Source organism: Setaria viridis, chromosome 2 (assembly GCF_005286985.2).
Source record: "Setaria viridis chromosome 2, Setaria_viridis_v4.0, whole genome shotgun sequence".
Lineage (NCBI taxonomy): Eukaryota > Viridiplantae > Streptophyta > Magnoliopsida > Poales > Poaceae > Setaria > Setaria viridis.
This window is the reverse complement of record NC_048264.2, coordinates 2357383-2373777: the sequence shown is the minus strand read 5'-3', so window position 1 is coordinate 2373777 and position 16395 is coordinate 2357383. Positions and strand designations below refer to the sequence as shown.

The following is a 16395-nucleotide window of genomic DNA, read 5'->3' as shown; positions in this document are numbered from 1 at the left end:
ATTGACTTTATTATATATTTGGACATAATCCTATACTAAGTGCATTGCAACATCTATGTATTAAAAAACCAAAACGATCTACATTTTAGAATGGAGTAGCTAGTAGTGTAACAAAAAAGATACGATAGTCTCCTGTATATTTCTAAAAAAGCGCTGATATATACTCCTATTGATTGCTCGACCCTAAGATTCATATGGTACCAGGACCCGGCCCTTTACTTGGACTGGACACCCTAGAGGCATGCGCACATAACACACTAGTAGCAAAAATGCAGTGTGCTGGTGCTTCTTTTTTCTTGACAAACATATTTATGCTTATATAACTTTGGCTGGGATGATGAGATCATCAATCAGAACCTTCAAGACCTTCAATAATTGGTTGGTCCAGCAGATTCTTGATTTCTATGTCAGCATATATAAAGAATGGTTTCAGATGGATGCTCCAACCTGGTAATTCCCCTCTGCAACATTCTCTCTCTCTCTCTCTCTCTCTCTCTCTCTCTCTCTCTCTCTCTCTCAAGTGTACCAATCAATAAGAGAGAGTGACTAGGTAGAAATATGGGACTTTATATAATAAATGGACTATTTTCTTTGCAATACCACTATCCATTTCATAATATGAATAATGCACTCATAAATTAGTAAACAGTAAATATTTTCGTATGATAAGATATGCGTGAGATATTTATACTGAATATACAGTGAATCCAAAATATATTCCACAGGTGGCGTAAAAACTGAATCTTTTGAAAGTTTGAATCATCAGGACAGGATGCATCCACACTTGACGGTTCAGACGGTACAGAGATTCAGAGAACCTTACCTCATAATAATAGCGGTTCATTTATACGCATAATTATTTTTCCTTACACCAGAAGTATACAGTGGGATCCAAACCAAAAGATAGGCGCTTGAGACCTTGAATCCACTATATCAAAGAACCATATATAAATTAAAGAGTGAAAAAATGTTGAAAACATGTGTGTATTTGTAATTAAAAGTTGAAACTAGGATCTAAACGATGCTGAGAATCTTGCCTTGCAATATTAGCCCATCTTTTCTACTACTAAGATTTGTATACCTACACTAAGATTTTGTATTTAATAAAAAGATACACTGCTATCCTACATATATATTTTTGTAGAAAAGGTACACCTATTGATTACCTGTCATAAAATTCCTAGCATGCACCGTGTACTGGAGACTCCTCAAGAGGTATGCACACACACTACACTAGTCAGAAAATGGAATTCTTATTTCTATTTTCTACAGGGGAGAGAGAGAGAAAAAAATGGCTTGGTATCCCTTTGGCTGGATGAGATCATCAATCAGACCCGCTGATAATTGGTTGGTCCAGAATCCAGATGCTTGATCGATCCTAAAGATCATAAATATTGACTCTATAGAGAGAAAATGGACATTTTTCTTTGTGATAACACTATCCATTTTATAATGTGAAGAATGCATGCACTCATTATTTTGTAAACAGAACAGCTGTAAACATTTGAGTATCACAGGATACGGTGTGAGATACTCCGACTGAATATCCAGTGCATCCAAAAGATTCCACACAGTGTGCTGTGAATCTGAACCTACTACTATAGGAGAGTAACGGTGAAAAGTAAATAACTGAGGAATCTGTTGAAGATTTTGAATCATGATAAGGATGCATATCCACACTTGAAAGACCACACGGTATACAGAGAACCTTACCCTCATATAGCTACTCATTTATACGCATTGCTACGAATGAACTGGCCGGTGGCTATAGCTGGACAATGCAAGTCAGCCTTATCTTTCCTTCCATGAGAAGTATATTTTCAATTTAATTTTACAGAGAAAATATATTGGCACCTCTTTGGTTGGATAAGATCATCAGTAAGAATCATCAATAACCGTAGGTCGGGATTCTTGATCCTATGTGCATGCAAGCAAAAAACCTGGTTAGCTTAAAGAATGGATGGCAGATGATGTGTTTAAGTCTGGTAACTCTCCTTTGCAATCTTTTTTATTCTCCCTCATTACTCTCTCTCTCTCTCTCTCTCTCTCTCTCTCTCTCTCTCTCTCTCTCATTGCTGTTAGTGTTACAGGAAGAGTGTACTCGTCCTAGAGACAAGAGACAACACAGTGTGTGAAAAGAAAAAGGAAAAAAAAAGAAACGACACACAGGTAGTGGCACAGTGCGCGCTTTCCCCGCATCAAATCCCAACCGCTCGTCTGCAAAAGGCAAGCCTCACACGGCCGCGCCACCCCCGGCCGGCCGCTTACAAAAGGACCACCGCTCCTCCCTCTCCCTCCCACAACCACCACCACCACCATCTTCATCTGTGTCCCTGCACTCGAGCACAGCACGCACGAGGAGAAGTGAGGCTTGAGCACGCCGCCGGCGGGCGCAATGGTGATGGAGAAGCACGAGCAGGCGGCGGGGAAGGTGGCTGCCTTCAACCTCGCCGAGGCCGGCTACGGCGACCGGCCGGACCTCGACGACGACGGCCGCGAGAGGCGCACGGGCACGCTGGTGACGGCGAGTGCGCACATCATCACGGCGGTGATCGGCTCCGGCGTGCTGTCGCTGGCGTGGGCGATCGCGCAGCTGGGGTGGGTGATCGGCCCCGTCGTGCTCGTCGCCTTCTCCGTCATCACCTGGTTCTGCTCCAGCCTCCTCGCCGACTGCTACCGCGCACCCGACCCCGTCCACGGCAAGCGCAACTACACCTACGGCCAGGCCGTCAGGGCATACCTCGGTACGTACGCCCATCACCGGCGGCGCCGCCATGGATGCAAGTTCTGCAAAATCTTTGTTTGGAATGGTTGTCCTGATGATGATTTCGTTTCCTTTTGTGCTCGTGGCTTTCCTTTGAGAGATTGCAGGGGTTTCCAAGTACCGGCTGTGCTCGCTGGCGCAGTACATCAACCTCGTCGGCGTCACCATCGGATACACCATCACCACGGCCATCAGCATGGGGTACGCTTTTGCTTTGCTTCCGTGTCTGGAACCACCACTGCACGCTAGCTGCTCCCATGTTTCACGCTTGTATGCAAAATAGCTAGCTGGGTGCGCACTGTCATTTTAGCAAGCTAGCACAATTAAATGAGCATGCAAAACAGTCAAACCGGCAAACTTCGTCTGCTTCTAGGGAGCATTTTGTGGCGCTGCGAGTCTAAATTCTGTTCATTTTGTTGTTGCGAGTCCAAGTTCTGTTCGGATTATTTGTTCTTTAATAATGAGGAAAGGGGATTATTTTTGAAAAGGGATTAAAGGTAGGAAAAGAGGAGGAGGGATAGTAGATATACGCTAATCCTGATGATTGATGTGTCATCTGTGGTATGTAGTCAAAGAAGGGATGTCTTTTAAGGATCCGGAGGGCAGGGAAATAAAGTAGGCAAGATAACATTATTTGACACTTCAAAAGTGCTTGGAAAAATCAGATGCTGGTACCACTGCTTCCTTTTTTTCCCTCCACATTGGAAAAGATGTGGCGAAAAGGAGTGGCTTGTATATATTGGCATGCCTGGAAGAAGAATCTTGTTTCTTTTTCCTTTTTTAAAAAAGGAACAATCTTTTTCTCTCTCCCTCTCTAGACTGAAATAACACCTAGCAAATGGCAGAGCTGCAATAATATACTACATTTTGATCAGAGCCATGCATGCATGTAGGAGCTAGCTGCTAATGAAATGGTTTCCCAGTTAAGTTTTCTTTTTGTCTTTTGAACCCTAGCTAAACCATTAAACTACTTCTTGTTGCAGGGCGATCAAGCGCTCCAACTGCTTCCACCGCAACGGCCACTCCGCTGATTGCGAGGCCTCCAACACGACGAACATGATCATCTTCGCGGGCATCCAGATCCTGCTCTCGCAGCTGCCCAACTTCCACAAGCTCTGGTGGCTCTCCATCGTCGCCGCCGTCATGTCCCTCGCCTACTCCTCCATCGGCCTCGGCCTCTCCATAGCCAAGATTGCAGGTCCTTACACTAGCTCACTCACTCGCTGATATTTTCACAGTTGATACGATAAATTGATTAGCTGGATAACACGTGTGTATAGTATAGCTAACTGATTGGCAAGGAAAATATCAAAAAGGAAAAAAAACAAACAAAATGAGATGATAATTGTTCTTGGTAGGACACATCCATCCTTTACACGTAAGGACATTGGACATGTTGACGATGGCATTTTTGTTGGCACCATACATGTTGGCCCTTGATGCAATGCATGTGTCTGCTGGTTTGCTGATGGATTGATTGCTGATCTGTGTGCAGGTGGGGTGCACGCCAAGACGACGCTGACTGGGGCGACCGTGGGGGTCGATGTGTCCGCGACCGAGAAGATTTGGAAGACGTTTCAGTCCCTGGGAGACATCGCCTTTGCTTACTCCTACTCCAATGTCCTCATAGAAATCCAGGTAATTTCTTCAACTCATAAACTGCAGTGCTAGCAACTCATATACAGGTAACTGAAGGACGAATAATTTCGTACGTGGTAGCAATTCATCTGGGTCTTTCAAAAAAGGAACAGCTCATCTGAAGGCTTTAGTACCATGGTACATGAGCTCCCATGGCATGCGGCCACGGCCATGCCCGTGATCTTTTTGGGGTGTTGCCTGTAGGAAGGGACAAAATTCCTGATGCATGCAAAAGAGTATGGGTGAAGCGAGCCTCCTCACAAGGGAACAAAATTAGCACTCCAATCCTACATCATAAATAAATTTTTTTAAAATGTTTCTTTTCTAGAGTAAAGTGGTGCAGTAGTCAACACAGGGGTCTCTCTGCCCTGCATTGAACCAAGTGCAGAGTTGCAGACTAGTGCATACTAGAATATGGATAGGCTCTGCATGTGTACAAAGAGACAATTGTTTTCAAGCCAAATCTTTGCCATGAAGTACTCCTTGGCCCTTCATTTTCACCTACCAAAGTCCAAAGTTTTCTTGTCTGAGAAACAGTGGTCAGGATAAGCATTTCCCCTCCTAGATCAAAATGGAATGCATCCCTCAACAAGTAAAGCTTATCCTACTCTTGTTGATCAGAATAGTAAACCTTATCCTACACAAATGGAACAAACACTACATCTAGGATGCCCAACATGTGACCTCTGAACTTAGTCCCTAACATGAATCAACCATGGTAGTAGTAGAAAAGGGAAACATGGTAGGTGCATTGGACTGCACCTATAGTCTGGCTCAAATGCAGCAGCCACACCTGTTTCCAACACCACATTCATCTTCACATTTACACCCTGCGCTAATCTCAACGCCTCAGCTGGCAGAGTTCTCTCACTACTAGGCCCTCACAGGTCAACGCAGTGAGCTCGCAAAATTTACCCTTGCATTGTGGAATTTACAGTTCCAGTAATTTTACTCAACCAGTAAGTAATCTAGTACCAATGCAACGGCCTGGCTGACTTTGATGACGAACAATAATGCAGGACACGCTGCGGTCGAGCCCGCCGGAGAACGTGGTGATGAAGAAGGCGTCCTTCATCGGCGTGTCGACGACGACCATGTTCTACATGCTCTGCGGCGTGCTCGGGTACGCGGCGTTCGGCAACCAGGCCCCGGGGAACTTCCTCACCGGCTTCGGCTTCTACGACCCCTTCTGGCTCATCGACGTCGGCAACGTCTGCATCGCCATCCACCTCATCGGCGCCTACCAGGTCTTCTGCCAGCCCATCTTCGCCTTTGTCGAGGCCTGGGCTCGCGACCGGTGGCCCGACAGCGGCTTCCTCAACGCCGAGCGCGTCGTGCGCGTGCCCCTCGCCGGCGACTTTCCCCTCAGCCCGTTCCGGCTGGTGTGGCGCACGGCGTACGTCGTGATCACGGCGCTCGTGGCCATGATCTTTCCCTTCTTCAACGACTTCCTGGGGCTCATCGGCGCGGTGTCCTTCTGGCCGCTCACCGTCTACTTCCCCGTCCAGATGTACATGGCGCAGGCCAAGACACGCCGCTTCTCGCCGACGTGGACGTGGATGAACGTGCTGAGCTTCTCCTGCCTCGTCGTGTCACTGCTCGCCGCCGCCGGATCCGTCCAGGGGCTCATCACCGACCTCAAGGGCTACAAGCCCTTCAAGGTCTCCTAATAAGGATCGACGACTTCACAATTCACATCTGTGTGCATGTGACCGATGGAACATTAGCTGCAGCAATGAACTCTGAAACTTGCATGAGCATGCATGCGTAGTACTAGTGATACAGACAGTCATGGGAGGGTATGAGGGGTTATGAGGCAGGTTAATTCCAGTGCCGTTAATGTTGGTGAAAGTAGCCTAAGTAATATGGTTTGGATTTGAACTTTGAAATGTATATGTAATTAAGTAAGTGTAATGCCAGCAACAGGTTGTTGTTAGTCTGGGCAAATGGAAATAAGATGCTAGAACTGAGTTGACTGAGATGCAAACTAAATCGTTTAGAGCAGTAGCACACACAAAGCATCAGATACTTTTTTTGATGGGAAAAGCATCAGATACTTGTACTGCACATCACTACACCTTTACATGTCAACTACTAGAATAACAATCTAGTGGTCTATTACTAGACCAAAGTGCCCACTTGATAACAATCTCAAAACATGAGGTAGACAGATCCAAGGAAAGAGACACAGCAAATTAAAACCTGCAACCCAAAACAGGGATGCCCGTTTTCTGTACTAAGACCTTGTTTGGATAGTAGTGGATTGAAGTGGAATGAGAGGGATTGAAGTGGAATGGCAGATGCTGCATGCGACCCGCCAAGCTCTCATTCTTTTGTTTCGTCGTCGGCCTACCAACCCACCATCCTACCATAGCACCTCAAACAAGACGAGTACAAGATGGATTAGCTGACAGCAATGTTCACAAAGGCGCAGTGTGAAAATGCCGCTGAATGTGATCAGCTAGGCCTAGGCATAGGCAAAGGTGGAGCAACAAGGACAGGGAGGTCAAGCAAACATCAAATGCTCACGAAGTTGCATGCAAAGTTTGAGGATATAGGACATACGCTTGTGATGTTTTTTTCTACAGCTAACTGAAATCTAGATGTTTTGGACACCATCTTCTGGGCGAATAGGCTATGGGTTATGTACAATCCAAGAGCGCCACCATATTATCCTTGTTCTCCAAAAATATATTATAAAGGAATGTAACAATATTGTTTATGCCTTAGACTAATCCTAGTCCATTGTAACATGATATGGTGATCCAAGACTACCATATCACTAGGATAGTACTCCCTCCGTCCATTTATCCGAATCGTTTTAGCAAAAAAATCCTTTCCAAGAATTGGCATCGTTTAAGTTTGTGGCTCCTCGTTTCGTACGTTTTGTACGCGGCAATTGAAGGGGCGCAGTCTTTCCGTTCTTCAAAAAGCAGCTCCGTTCCTATCCGTTAGGATTCACGTCCAGCGGGACAAGACGGCCGGACGGAACACAGGGGGTACCAGGCAGAAGGGCATCGTTGCCTGCATGCGATGGATCGCCATCGCCTGCCTGCATGCACCTCGCCGTCGCTCCCATCAACACCCAAGGATGACGAGCGGCAGAACGGCAAGGCCGTCGTCAGCCTGCCTACATGCACCTCGCCATCACTCCCATCAACACCCAAGGACGACGAGCGGCAGAACGGCAAGGCCGTCATCAGCCTGCCTGCGTGCACCTCGCCGACGCTCCCATCAGCACCCAAGGACGACGAGCGGCAGAAGGGCAAGGCCGTCATCAGCCTGCCTGCATGCACCTCCCCGTCGCTCCCATCAAGAACCAAGGACGACGAGAGGCAGAAGAGCAAGGCCGTCGTCAACTGGGCACCCGATTCTACCGAAGAAGATGAAGACCCCATGGCCGACAGCGAGGTGTAGTTCGTGATGGATTCTTTTGCAGGTGAGACCGAGGTGCCGGACTCCCAGATGGATATCGCCAAAGTCGACGAACCTGACGCCGAAGTCGACGAACCTGATGCCGTGTATGCCCTAGTGAAGTTTTCTTCAACTGATGTTAACAAGTTTCAATCCGACAAGGTGAATCATGAAGCCTCTACTTTGATGCTCCCTGTGCTATTGCCTCTCTTGTATGGACACCACGAGAAGGATGCCAATGATGCTGCAGCAACCCTGCTTTGGATTGGTCGTGGGCACTAAGATGAAAATTTAGCAGTACTAGTCTCTGTTAGCTGATGGATAAAAATTTTCATGTTCAAGATGAATTGCATTTGAGAAACAAGGGATAATATTGCTTGCAGTTTCCATGACTTCTAATTCTAACTACCGATGAACTGCATGGCTTGATTGTGAAGTTGCATAGGGCAACTCAGAGAAGTTGGAAGACATCCTTGTAGCTCTAGAGTTTTTTTCTTCATGTGAGGGATGTTGTAGTGCTGGCCTCCATTGTGCTTCATGATCTCCATCATGCAACCCTGTTGGGTTAGAAAAATACGGTTGGCCCTTTGCACAGGATAGTCCATATATGCCTTATCAACCTTTGCCACAATGTCGTTAATGTTGTTTGGTGTTCCCTTTTCAAACAGTGCTTGAATTGCGGCAAAAAAACCGAGATCCAATACATTAAGGTCAGGAGAATTGGGAGGTTGACATGTGAGCCTAATGTCCCAACCATCTGCTTGGGCAGCATGAACAAATGCAGGGTCATTCACATCAATATGAGTTTTAGCATTGTCTTGCTGTATGTATATGGGCAAACCTCTCTCTTCTACTGGCCACTTTGCTTTGATTGCGGGTAGAACCTTGTTCACAAGAAAATCTCGGCTAACTTCTTTTGTTACCGACGTCATGGCCTTTGTTACAAGGGTACCTACAGATGTAAACATTGTTAGTAAGACTCATAATTCATTCAGGAGAATTCGGAAAAAAAAGTTAGCAATTTCTAGTACCTGCGTCCCTGTTTAGGCTCCATCTCTTTGCTGGCTCTACTTTCACAAAGGGAAAAATACCTAGTTTACCATCAAAAATGCATTGATCATTGTCAGCAAATCTAGGCCTCGTAACCACAGCTAGGAACATCACCTTCTCAATAAAATTTTTGCTTTTAATTGCTTGTTGTGGTCTTTCTTCATCATTGGCAAGGTAATATTTTTGGTTCCTACGAGTCCTATAGAACCATTTTTCATCAATGTACACGACATTGTACATTGGTTTAAAAGACAGAGACTGATCATTCACCATGGATAAACAATACTTGACGCGGGCCTTCTTGTTTTCATCAGTCAAGCTAAACTTGATGTCATTAGTGTGTCGACGAAAATATCCTTCCTTGAAACGGTTATGAAGTGTGCTCTTCTTGACACCCAATGCATTAGCAAGATCCTGAAAAGTGGTGCGCTGACTAAGAGGAACGTCTTTTATGGATTCCAAATCTATTTCTATTCTTTTCCTACCACAATTCTTAGACCATTTGTTCACAACACCATTTACTCCACCAGTTTGTCCATTTTTCCAAATGGACTGCACAACTCTTAGAGGCACATTAAATTTTCGTGCAACTCCCTTTGAAACCCCATGGCGCAGAATAGGAGGATCAGTTTTTGCCAATAGCTCTAGGTATATGGCGATTGTTAAGTCATCCGAGTAGAATCTTCGTTTGTTATTATTGGAACCTGTACAGTAGAAGCATGTTAATGTGATTAGTACAGATAGCACATGTCACTGATAGCAAATTTGTATACAACAGAAGCATGTTAATGTAACACCGATAGCAAATGTGATCTCTGCTTGCACGTCTTGATCTCTGCTAGCAAATGTGATTAGTACAGATAGCAAATTTGATCTAAAAGCAAATGTCATTAGTACAGATAGCAAATTTGTACGACAGAAGCATGTTAATGTAACACAGGTACAGATAGCACATGTCACTGAAAATTTGTAACACAGGTAGTTCATCTAAAAGGATTAAGAGATGAAATTGAAAATCACCATTTGAAAGACCCTCTGCTTGCACATCTTGATCTCCATATGCTACTTGGCCATCGGCATCAGGTACTTGCACTCCTTCAGTTCGTCCATCTCTATCTTGATCACCTATGACATGGAACACAAGCAGCAAAAAAAAATCAGATCACACGCAGAAGGAAGACAGAACACATCATGGATCATGGTTAACTAATCACCTTGATATTCATCATTCCAGATCATGGCATAATCGAGTTCATTGGCAGGGCCATCCCACTCCCCTATGTCATCCCAATCTACAGGATTATCTAAGGTTGATTCTGGTGGATTTTGGTTCAAGTCAATCTCTATCCCGGGCATCGTTGGTGTGCTATAGAATGAATGAGAGATAGAGAGAAAGAAGAGAACTGAAAGGCTACAGCATGGAAGGAAAGGAGCTTGGTGCTTTGATGCAGCGGCCAAAACTGAAGAGAACTGCACGCGTGTGATTTATGGCGAGTGAAAATGAAAGGCATCGCGCGGCAAAGAAGCGCGCGTGAAAATGAAAGGCATAAGCGCGCGTTGTTTCTGCGACTGAAAATGAAAGGAGCCTGGCGACTGAAACTGAAACAAGCCTGCCGCGTGCGCTAACGGCGTTTCAAGAGGGATTAGCGCGCAGTAACGGCCTGCCGATTGAAACTGAAAGTAGCGTTTACTCGGTAACTTAACAGACGCATGCGGAGTTAAAGAAAAGCACCGATTTAATGGCAAACCGGGTTCCACCAGCTCCCCCTTGGTCACTGCGCACATAGCTAAAACGATTCCAATAAATGGACGGAGGGAGTATCAAATAGGTTTGTAGAAGCAACTTATATATGCAATGCATTGTATCGTATTGTTGTTTCATATGCCACTGAATACATTTAATTGATATGTGTTTGTGCCCATCCATGGGACCCAAACAATGAGCATGTTTTTTAATCTTGGATATCGAGCCCAAGCTGTATCTCCACTATGGAATAACTTTTCTCTCCTATGTTTAACTTGCTACGTCACCAAAACATCCACGCAGCTATATGGTTCGGAAATTGGCCTTAGGCCTTACTTGTTTCAGCTTTGGACCGTGAAAATGTATGGATTGTGATTGTGAATTGTGTGGAAAGCTATAACACCGAAAGCTAGCAGCTAGTTTTGGCAAACTAAACCATGGATTATGGGCTAATGGTCTCTCTCTCTCCCAGAAAGGTCACACATCACAATTCAGGTATGCAAGATCAGCTTCCCAGAAAGGCAATATCAAACTGAAATGGATGAAAAATTTTGCGGCGCCTAAAATTATGAGATGCAATATCAGTAATCCATTATTGCAGCGGGAAAACAAGTAGATCTAACATCTCAAATCAATTGCAACATCTTAAAAGCAATAAGCACAACATCAACAATCTATTGCTGCAACATAAAAAATAGATAGATGAAATACCCAAATCAACCCACTAAACATCAAAGGATAATATGTGCAACAGCTCGATTTTATTTTTGCTACATCACAAACCCATATCAAGATCATGTATGTACAGGACACCATCCCCCCAAAAACACATATTGCAACATCAAGAAACACTAAGCACAACATCACAATCAATTTACTGAAATATTAACAATGCCGACGACCTTGAACTATTTGTTGGGGGTCATGTGCCTGGTGCTTATTGATGCGCTTGGCGCTTGGCGTGGAGACACTAATCTCAAGGGAGTTCTCTCAAGAGAGACACCAGCTCCCGGAAGCTTAAGGCCATTACCAGTGGAGGATTTCGTGGGATAGTTTCCAACACTGCCATGTCATCTAAACTAAATTTTGTTGATGAATGAAATTATACCTCCAATGCACAGTTTCATGTTACAGTTTCATAGGTAACTCATAGACTTTAATTGGGATGCATTTGATTGGACAAAATCAGTTGAGATGAAACTCTATAACCCTCACTGGTAGTTTCAACGTGTTTCAAAGTCTTGGTAACAGTGTACACATAGTTTCGTCCACATGAAACTCATTTCTTCTCGCTCCTCATAAATACCATGCAATGTCATCACAATTGCTTATGTGTCACCTCATTTAATGAGAATGAAACCCCTACTGAGAATGTCCTAATGAAAGCGCTCCCGTAAGACATTAATTAATTAATCAAACAGGCAAATTTCATCTCCACCCGCACGACCGACATTTTCCCTTCCTCCGCACCTGCTACAAAATGTCTGCGAGCTGCATGCATAAGGTACCACAAGTTGGCGGTGCATATTCTCCACCTTGGTTGTCACCAGCACCACGCGTCCTATCAACTGATCTGTTGCCTTGATCCTCACGACCACGTCGGCCTTGTGCTATAAGCAGGCTGCACCTAGTGGAAGAACACTACTAGAAATATGACCTCTCATTCCTAACATTAGTACTGGTCACATTTGGACCCGGTACTAATGTTAGCATTAGTACCGGTTCCAAATTTGGAATTCCCCGGAGGCCCTCTAATACCGGATGGGGGCTCCATCCGGTACTAGAGGTCACCCTCTAGTACCGGTTGGAGCTTCCACCCGGTAATAAAGGATTCCCCATCCGGTACTAGAGGGGCTCCCTATTTTTTTCCCACGCACCCATCTCCTCCTATTTTTTCCACGCTCCGCCCATGCCTTAGATTTTTTTTACTCCACCCTTGCCTTATCTCCTTCTCCGTCCGTGCCTTATCACCTTCTTCCTTCCACTGCTTCTCTCCTCCACTGCTTCACTTCTTCTCCACTTCTTCTCCTCCACTGCTTCTCTCCTCTATCTTCTTCTTCCTTCTCCTTCCACTGCCTCCCCTCCCCCCCCCCTCCGTGAACCCCTCACCGGCAGTGAGGAGCAGCGGCGGGGCGAGGTGAGCGGTGGCGGCGACGGCCGACGGTGGGCGGAGCGGGGCGGCGAAGGAGGAGAGGCGGTGGTGGTGGCGGAGGAGGGATGCTGGTGGCGGAGGAGGGGCACGGCGGGGGTGGAGGGGGTAGGGGAGGAGGGGCGGCAGGGGAGGAGGGGCTGGCAGGGGCCGGCAGGGGTGGAGGGGCTGGCGGGGGCCGCTGGCGGGGCGGCGGGGGTGGGGGGATTTTCTTTCTTTTTTTAATTTTTTAACACCCTCTAGTACTAGTTATTTCAACCGGTACTAGAGGGGGACCCCCCTCTAGTACCGGATGGCTAGTACCGGTTGTGCAGTTGCACAACCGGTACTAGAGGGGGGTTGGGAAGCGGTACTAGAGGTGATTTTTCTAGTAGTGGGATATGCATCGGAGACATGAAGGGGCAGCCATCGACACAAACGGATAAGAAATAGGAGCAATGGGAAAAGGAGCAGTTAAAGGACATCTAACAGCTACATCATTATATTTTACAACATCGTAAATATAAGTTGTTTTAGGGCTCCATCAGCAAAACTTTTTAATTTTATTACAACACATAAAGGAATCGGCGGCTCACGGTGTAATGTTTACATGGCAAGCAACCTTCTCTATTTTTAATATCATATTTTCTTATAGACCATGTTAAAATAAACTCGTACTGCAGCAATTAAACTCAATAAGGGGTATATATTTATAACTCAATTATTTATAGCAGTAAACTCCAAAGAGAAAAGATCTCAAGCGGGAGACTAAGATTTCTGCTACTTCATCTTCTTTTCATATGTTTTTGGGAGAAAAATTTCTTCCTTGGCCAAATATCACATGGCTACTGTCAATTTTGGTCTTTCCATTTTATCACGGGCGACCAAATTGCAAGACAAGGGCCTGAACATAGTGGTCCTTTCATGAACTTGAAACTCTCGTGTTCCACTGATCAAATAAAAGATGTTGCATCCACTTAAAAAATAAAACATGTTGCAGATTGGTCCAGTTTTGTTCTCTCATGCTCCAAAGCAAATTCACAGATAGATCACGCGAGCTCGGTTCAGAAACTTAGAAAAACAAAAGTTGAGCTCTGTCTCTCTATCTCTCCCTCTCTAGTCCAAGGCGTCCAGTCATGCATGGTCTATGCTTTGACCGATGCTAAAAAAAGATTCTCTTTGTCAGTAACTGAATCCTTTTAAATACTGTAGATAGCAAGATGCTATTTGTGAGATAAGTAACTGTCTAACTGACCCAAGAAATCGCAAAAGAAAATAACTGATTCAAAGATCAAGTCAGTCATACCTAGAAGGATTTCATACAATGGATGTATTTCTTGTGGACCAACCTAGTGTTCTGCATGCATAAAGAAAACTGCGATGGTATATCGTATACGTATGGGCACATTTGTTATGGACTGCTTATGAACAGATAAGGAGAGGCCAGGTAATGATTTGTAAACGATTAGTAAAAATGTGTTTGGTATATATATGCACCACTTCTCTTATGAAGAGGACTAGGGCTTACGACAACAAAATCACAATAATGCGCTACTACAGGCCTAAACGCAGAAAAAAACACCTAATGAGTATAAAATCCCCACACCGTCGTCCATTCTCATCATGTAAGCAGCAACTAGTATCATTTTCAACCAAAGGATTACATTCAACAATATGAGAGATACAAGGCATTGCATGGATTCAAGGATCAGACTCACGAAGTAAACTGATTCAAGAGTTCATCCCCGGATATACACGCACAGGCTTGACTCACTAAAAAGACTAGCTAGAGACTTAGATTGGTGGTTTTTCTTGATGACAAGCAAGTAGATAACTCAAACTTATTATCAAATCAACCACATGAACAATTGAAACTCGGGCATCAACTATCACCGAGGTGGGCCATATCACCAACATTATTTCCTGGACCGTAATCCCCATGACTTTCTCCTGAAGAAGAAGACCCTAAGAAGTTCCTGTAGGGACAATCATAAGTTTGTTGATGCAGACCAGAAGGACCAGCCATGTCACGCTCAACAGTAACAAGGCCTCCATAATCACCATGGTCTCCCAAGTAAAGATTCAGCCCATACAGGCTAATATCATAGTATGGCTCGTTAGAAGGAATAGGGGAAGGCCACTGGTGATTGGCAAATGGGTGACCAGCAGTAAAGTCTTGAGTGCTTGAATGGTTTTCAGGATGCTCCACCATGTAATGCTCGGCCTCAATAGGCAATGGAGTTGGTGGTTGTTGCGATGATGATGGAGGAGGAAATTCATTATAGAATGTAATCTGCGTGGATGGCGAAGGTGGTGGTGGTAGCGCAGGCATCAAAGAAGATTGTATGAATGGTAGCGAGATGTTACCGTTGATGTGCATCTCCAGGGTATTGTAGTTGTGTGGATAGGTTTCAGTAGACGATAGCGTCATTTGTGCCTGTGGTTGCACCGCCGAAGCATGCTGTGGCATCTGACTATGTTGGAACAGTGGCATTGATATTGGCTGTGCTTGTGCTGATGGTAGCATGGAAGGATTGAGAAGAGAGGACCGCGACCTTGATGATTGTGGAAGAGACCATGATGATTTTGGAAGCTGCAAGGATGGTTGTATGGGAGTCCACGGCAAACGTCTTGGTGGCATCTGGATCTGTGAAGAAGGTGATGACGAAGAGGACGGCCGCCCGAGGAATGGATCTCTTGACCCACCAACCTCCAGCTGATAGCTAGGTTGTTGTGGGCGGATGAGTCGATCATCAATCTCCTGCTCAATCTGTGAGAGGTCATGCACAAGCTCATTGAGCTCCTCAACACTAAGATCTTCTATCTTGCCATAGGCAAGCTTAGCCTTCCCTAAGGTTTCTTGGACCTCCTTGGCTCGTGCAATAGTCTCCTTGGTCCTCTTGTCCTCCATGAACTTCTCTTTCTCCACCTTGAATACCTCGTTCTGCAAAATGGTGATTTCGGACTTTTGCTCCTTGTTGACGAATGGATCCATTGGTGCCTTCCCTGAGAGGAAAGAATCAATAATAGGGCCAGCCGATGGGGTGCCGAAAGAGGACATCTTTCCGCTCTCGGACTCTAGCGCAATAGCAACTCGCGCGCCAGTGAGGGTGGATAGGTCAGCGGCGGTTTTGTAAAGCCCGGCACGCCGCTTGAAGAATGTGATGCTACGGCTATTATTATTTTGGATGTAGCTAATTCCGGATCTCCTTGGCCTAGTCATTCTAATGTGGAGAATTCAAAGCTACTACTATTGGTGTGTGAGTAAGAAATGATTTCGTTGTTTTTGAGAGGAAATGTGTTCTGATGTGAATGATCCGAGGAAGAGTCCTATATATAGATGAAAAAGGGCTGTCAGTGAGACAGTTTTCCAAAAATTCTAGTGTATATGAAAATGTTTTTGTAAGAAAAGGTATATTACCAAACGTCACTTAGGAATATCACCGACAGAAGGGGTCCTTGTTTTGCATGGATAAGGTGAGACCCATTTGTCAGTAACAATAAGGAAAGTATAAATTAAGTTTAGATAGATATCACTTCCTCATCTATTTTTATACATTATTTAAATATTATTTATTTTCAAAACGAAAACTGCGCATTTATTTCGGCTTAAAATGTCATATTACACTTTAGGCAGGCATTAATTAAAAAATCCTT

At 44.9% G+C, this 16395-nt stretch overlaps 2 protein-coding genes across 2 annotated transcripts; one reads left to right on the top strand and one right to left on the bottom strand.

Moving 5' to 3' along the window:
* The first annotated feature begins 2272 nt into the window (after positions 1-2272).
* Positions 2273-6381, top strand: LOC117846057 (amino acid permease 6). Its single transcript, XM_034727158.2, has 5 exons — positions 2273-2744; positions 2872-2965; positions 3748-3962; positions 4260-4402; positions 5422-6381. Exons 1-5 carry the CDS (start codon positions 2396-2398, stop codon positions 6070-6072), a joined length of 1452 nt encoding a protein of 483 aa, XP_034583049.1. The 5' UTR covers positions 2273-2395; the 3' UTR covers positions 6073-6381.
* Positions 6382-14620: 8239 nt separating this feature from the next.
* LOC117843108 (uncharacterized) lies at positions 14621-15799 on the bottom strand. Its single transcript, XM_034723674.1, has one exon. The coding sequence runs from the start codon at positions 15797-15799 to the stop codon at positions 14621-14623; it is 1179 nt and encodes a 392-aa protein (XP_034579565.1).
* Positions 15800-16395: the final 596 nt, after the last annotated feature.

What these genes read in the sequence shown, in the direction of transcription:
- LOC117843108 (XM_034723674.1), bottom strand. Translation starts at nt 15,799, where the DNA reads ATGTCCTCTTTCGGCACCCCATCGGCTGGCCCTATTATTGATTCTTTC.
- LOC117846057 (XM_034727158.2), top strand. Translation starts at nt 2,396, where the DNA reads ATGGTGATGGAGAAGCACGAGCAGGCGGCGGGGAAGGTGGCTGCCTTC. An exon ending in GGCCGTCAGGGCATACCTCG is followed by an intron (nt 2,745 to 2,871) that starts GTACGTACGCCC and finishes GAGAGATTGCAG; the next exon opens with GGGTTTCCAAGTACCGGCTG. An exon ending in CTCCATAGCCAAGATTGCAG is followed by an intron (nt 3,963 to 4,259) that starts GTCCTTACACTA and finishes ATCTGTGTGCAG; the next exon opens with GTGGGGTGCACGCCAAGACG.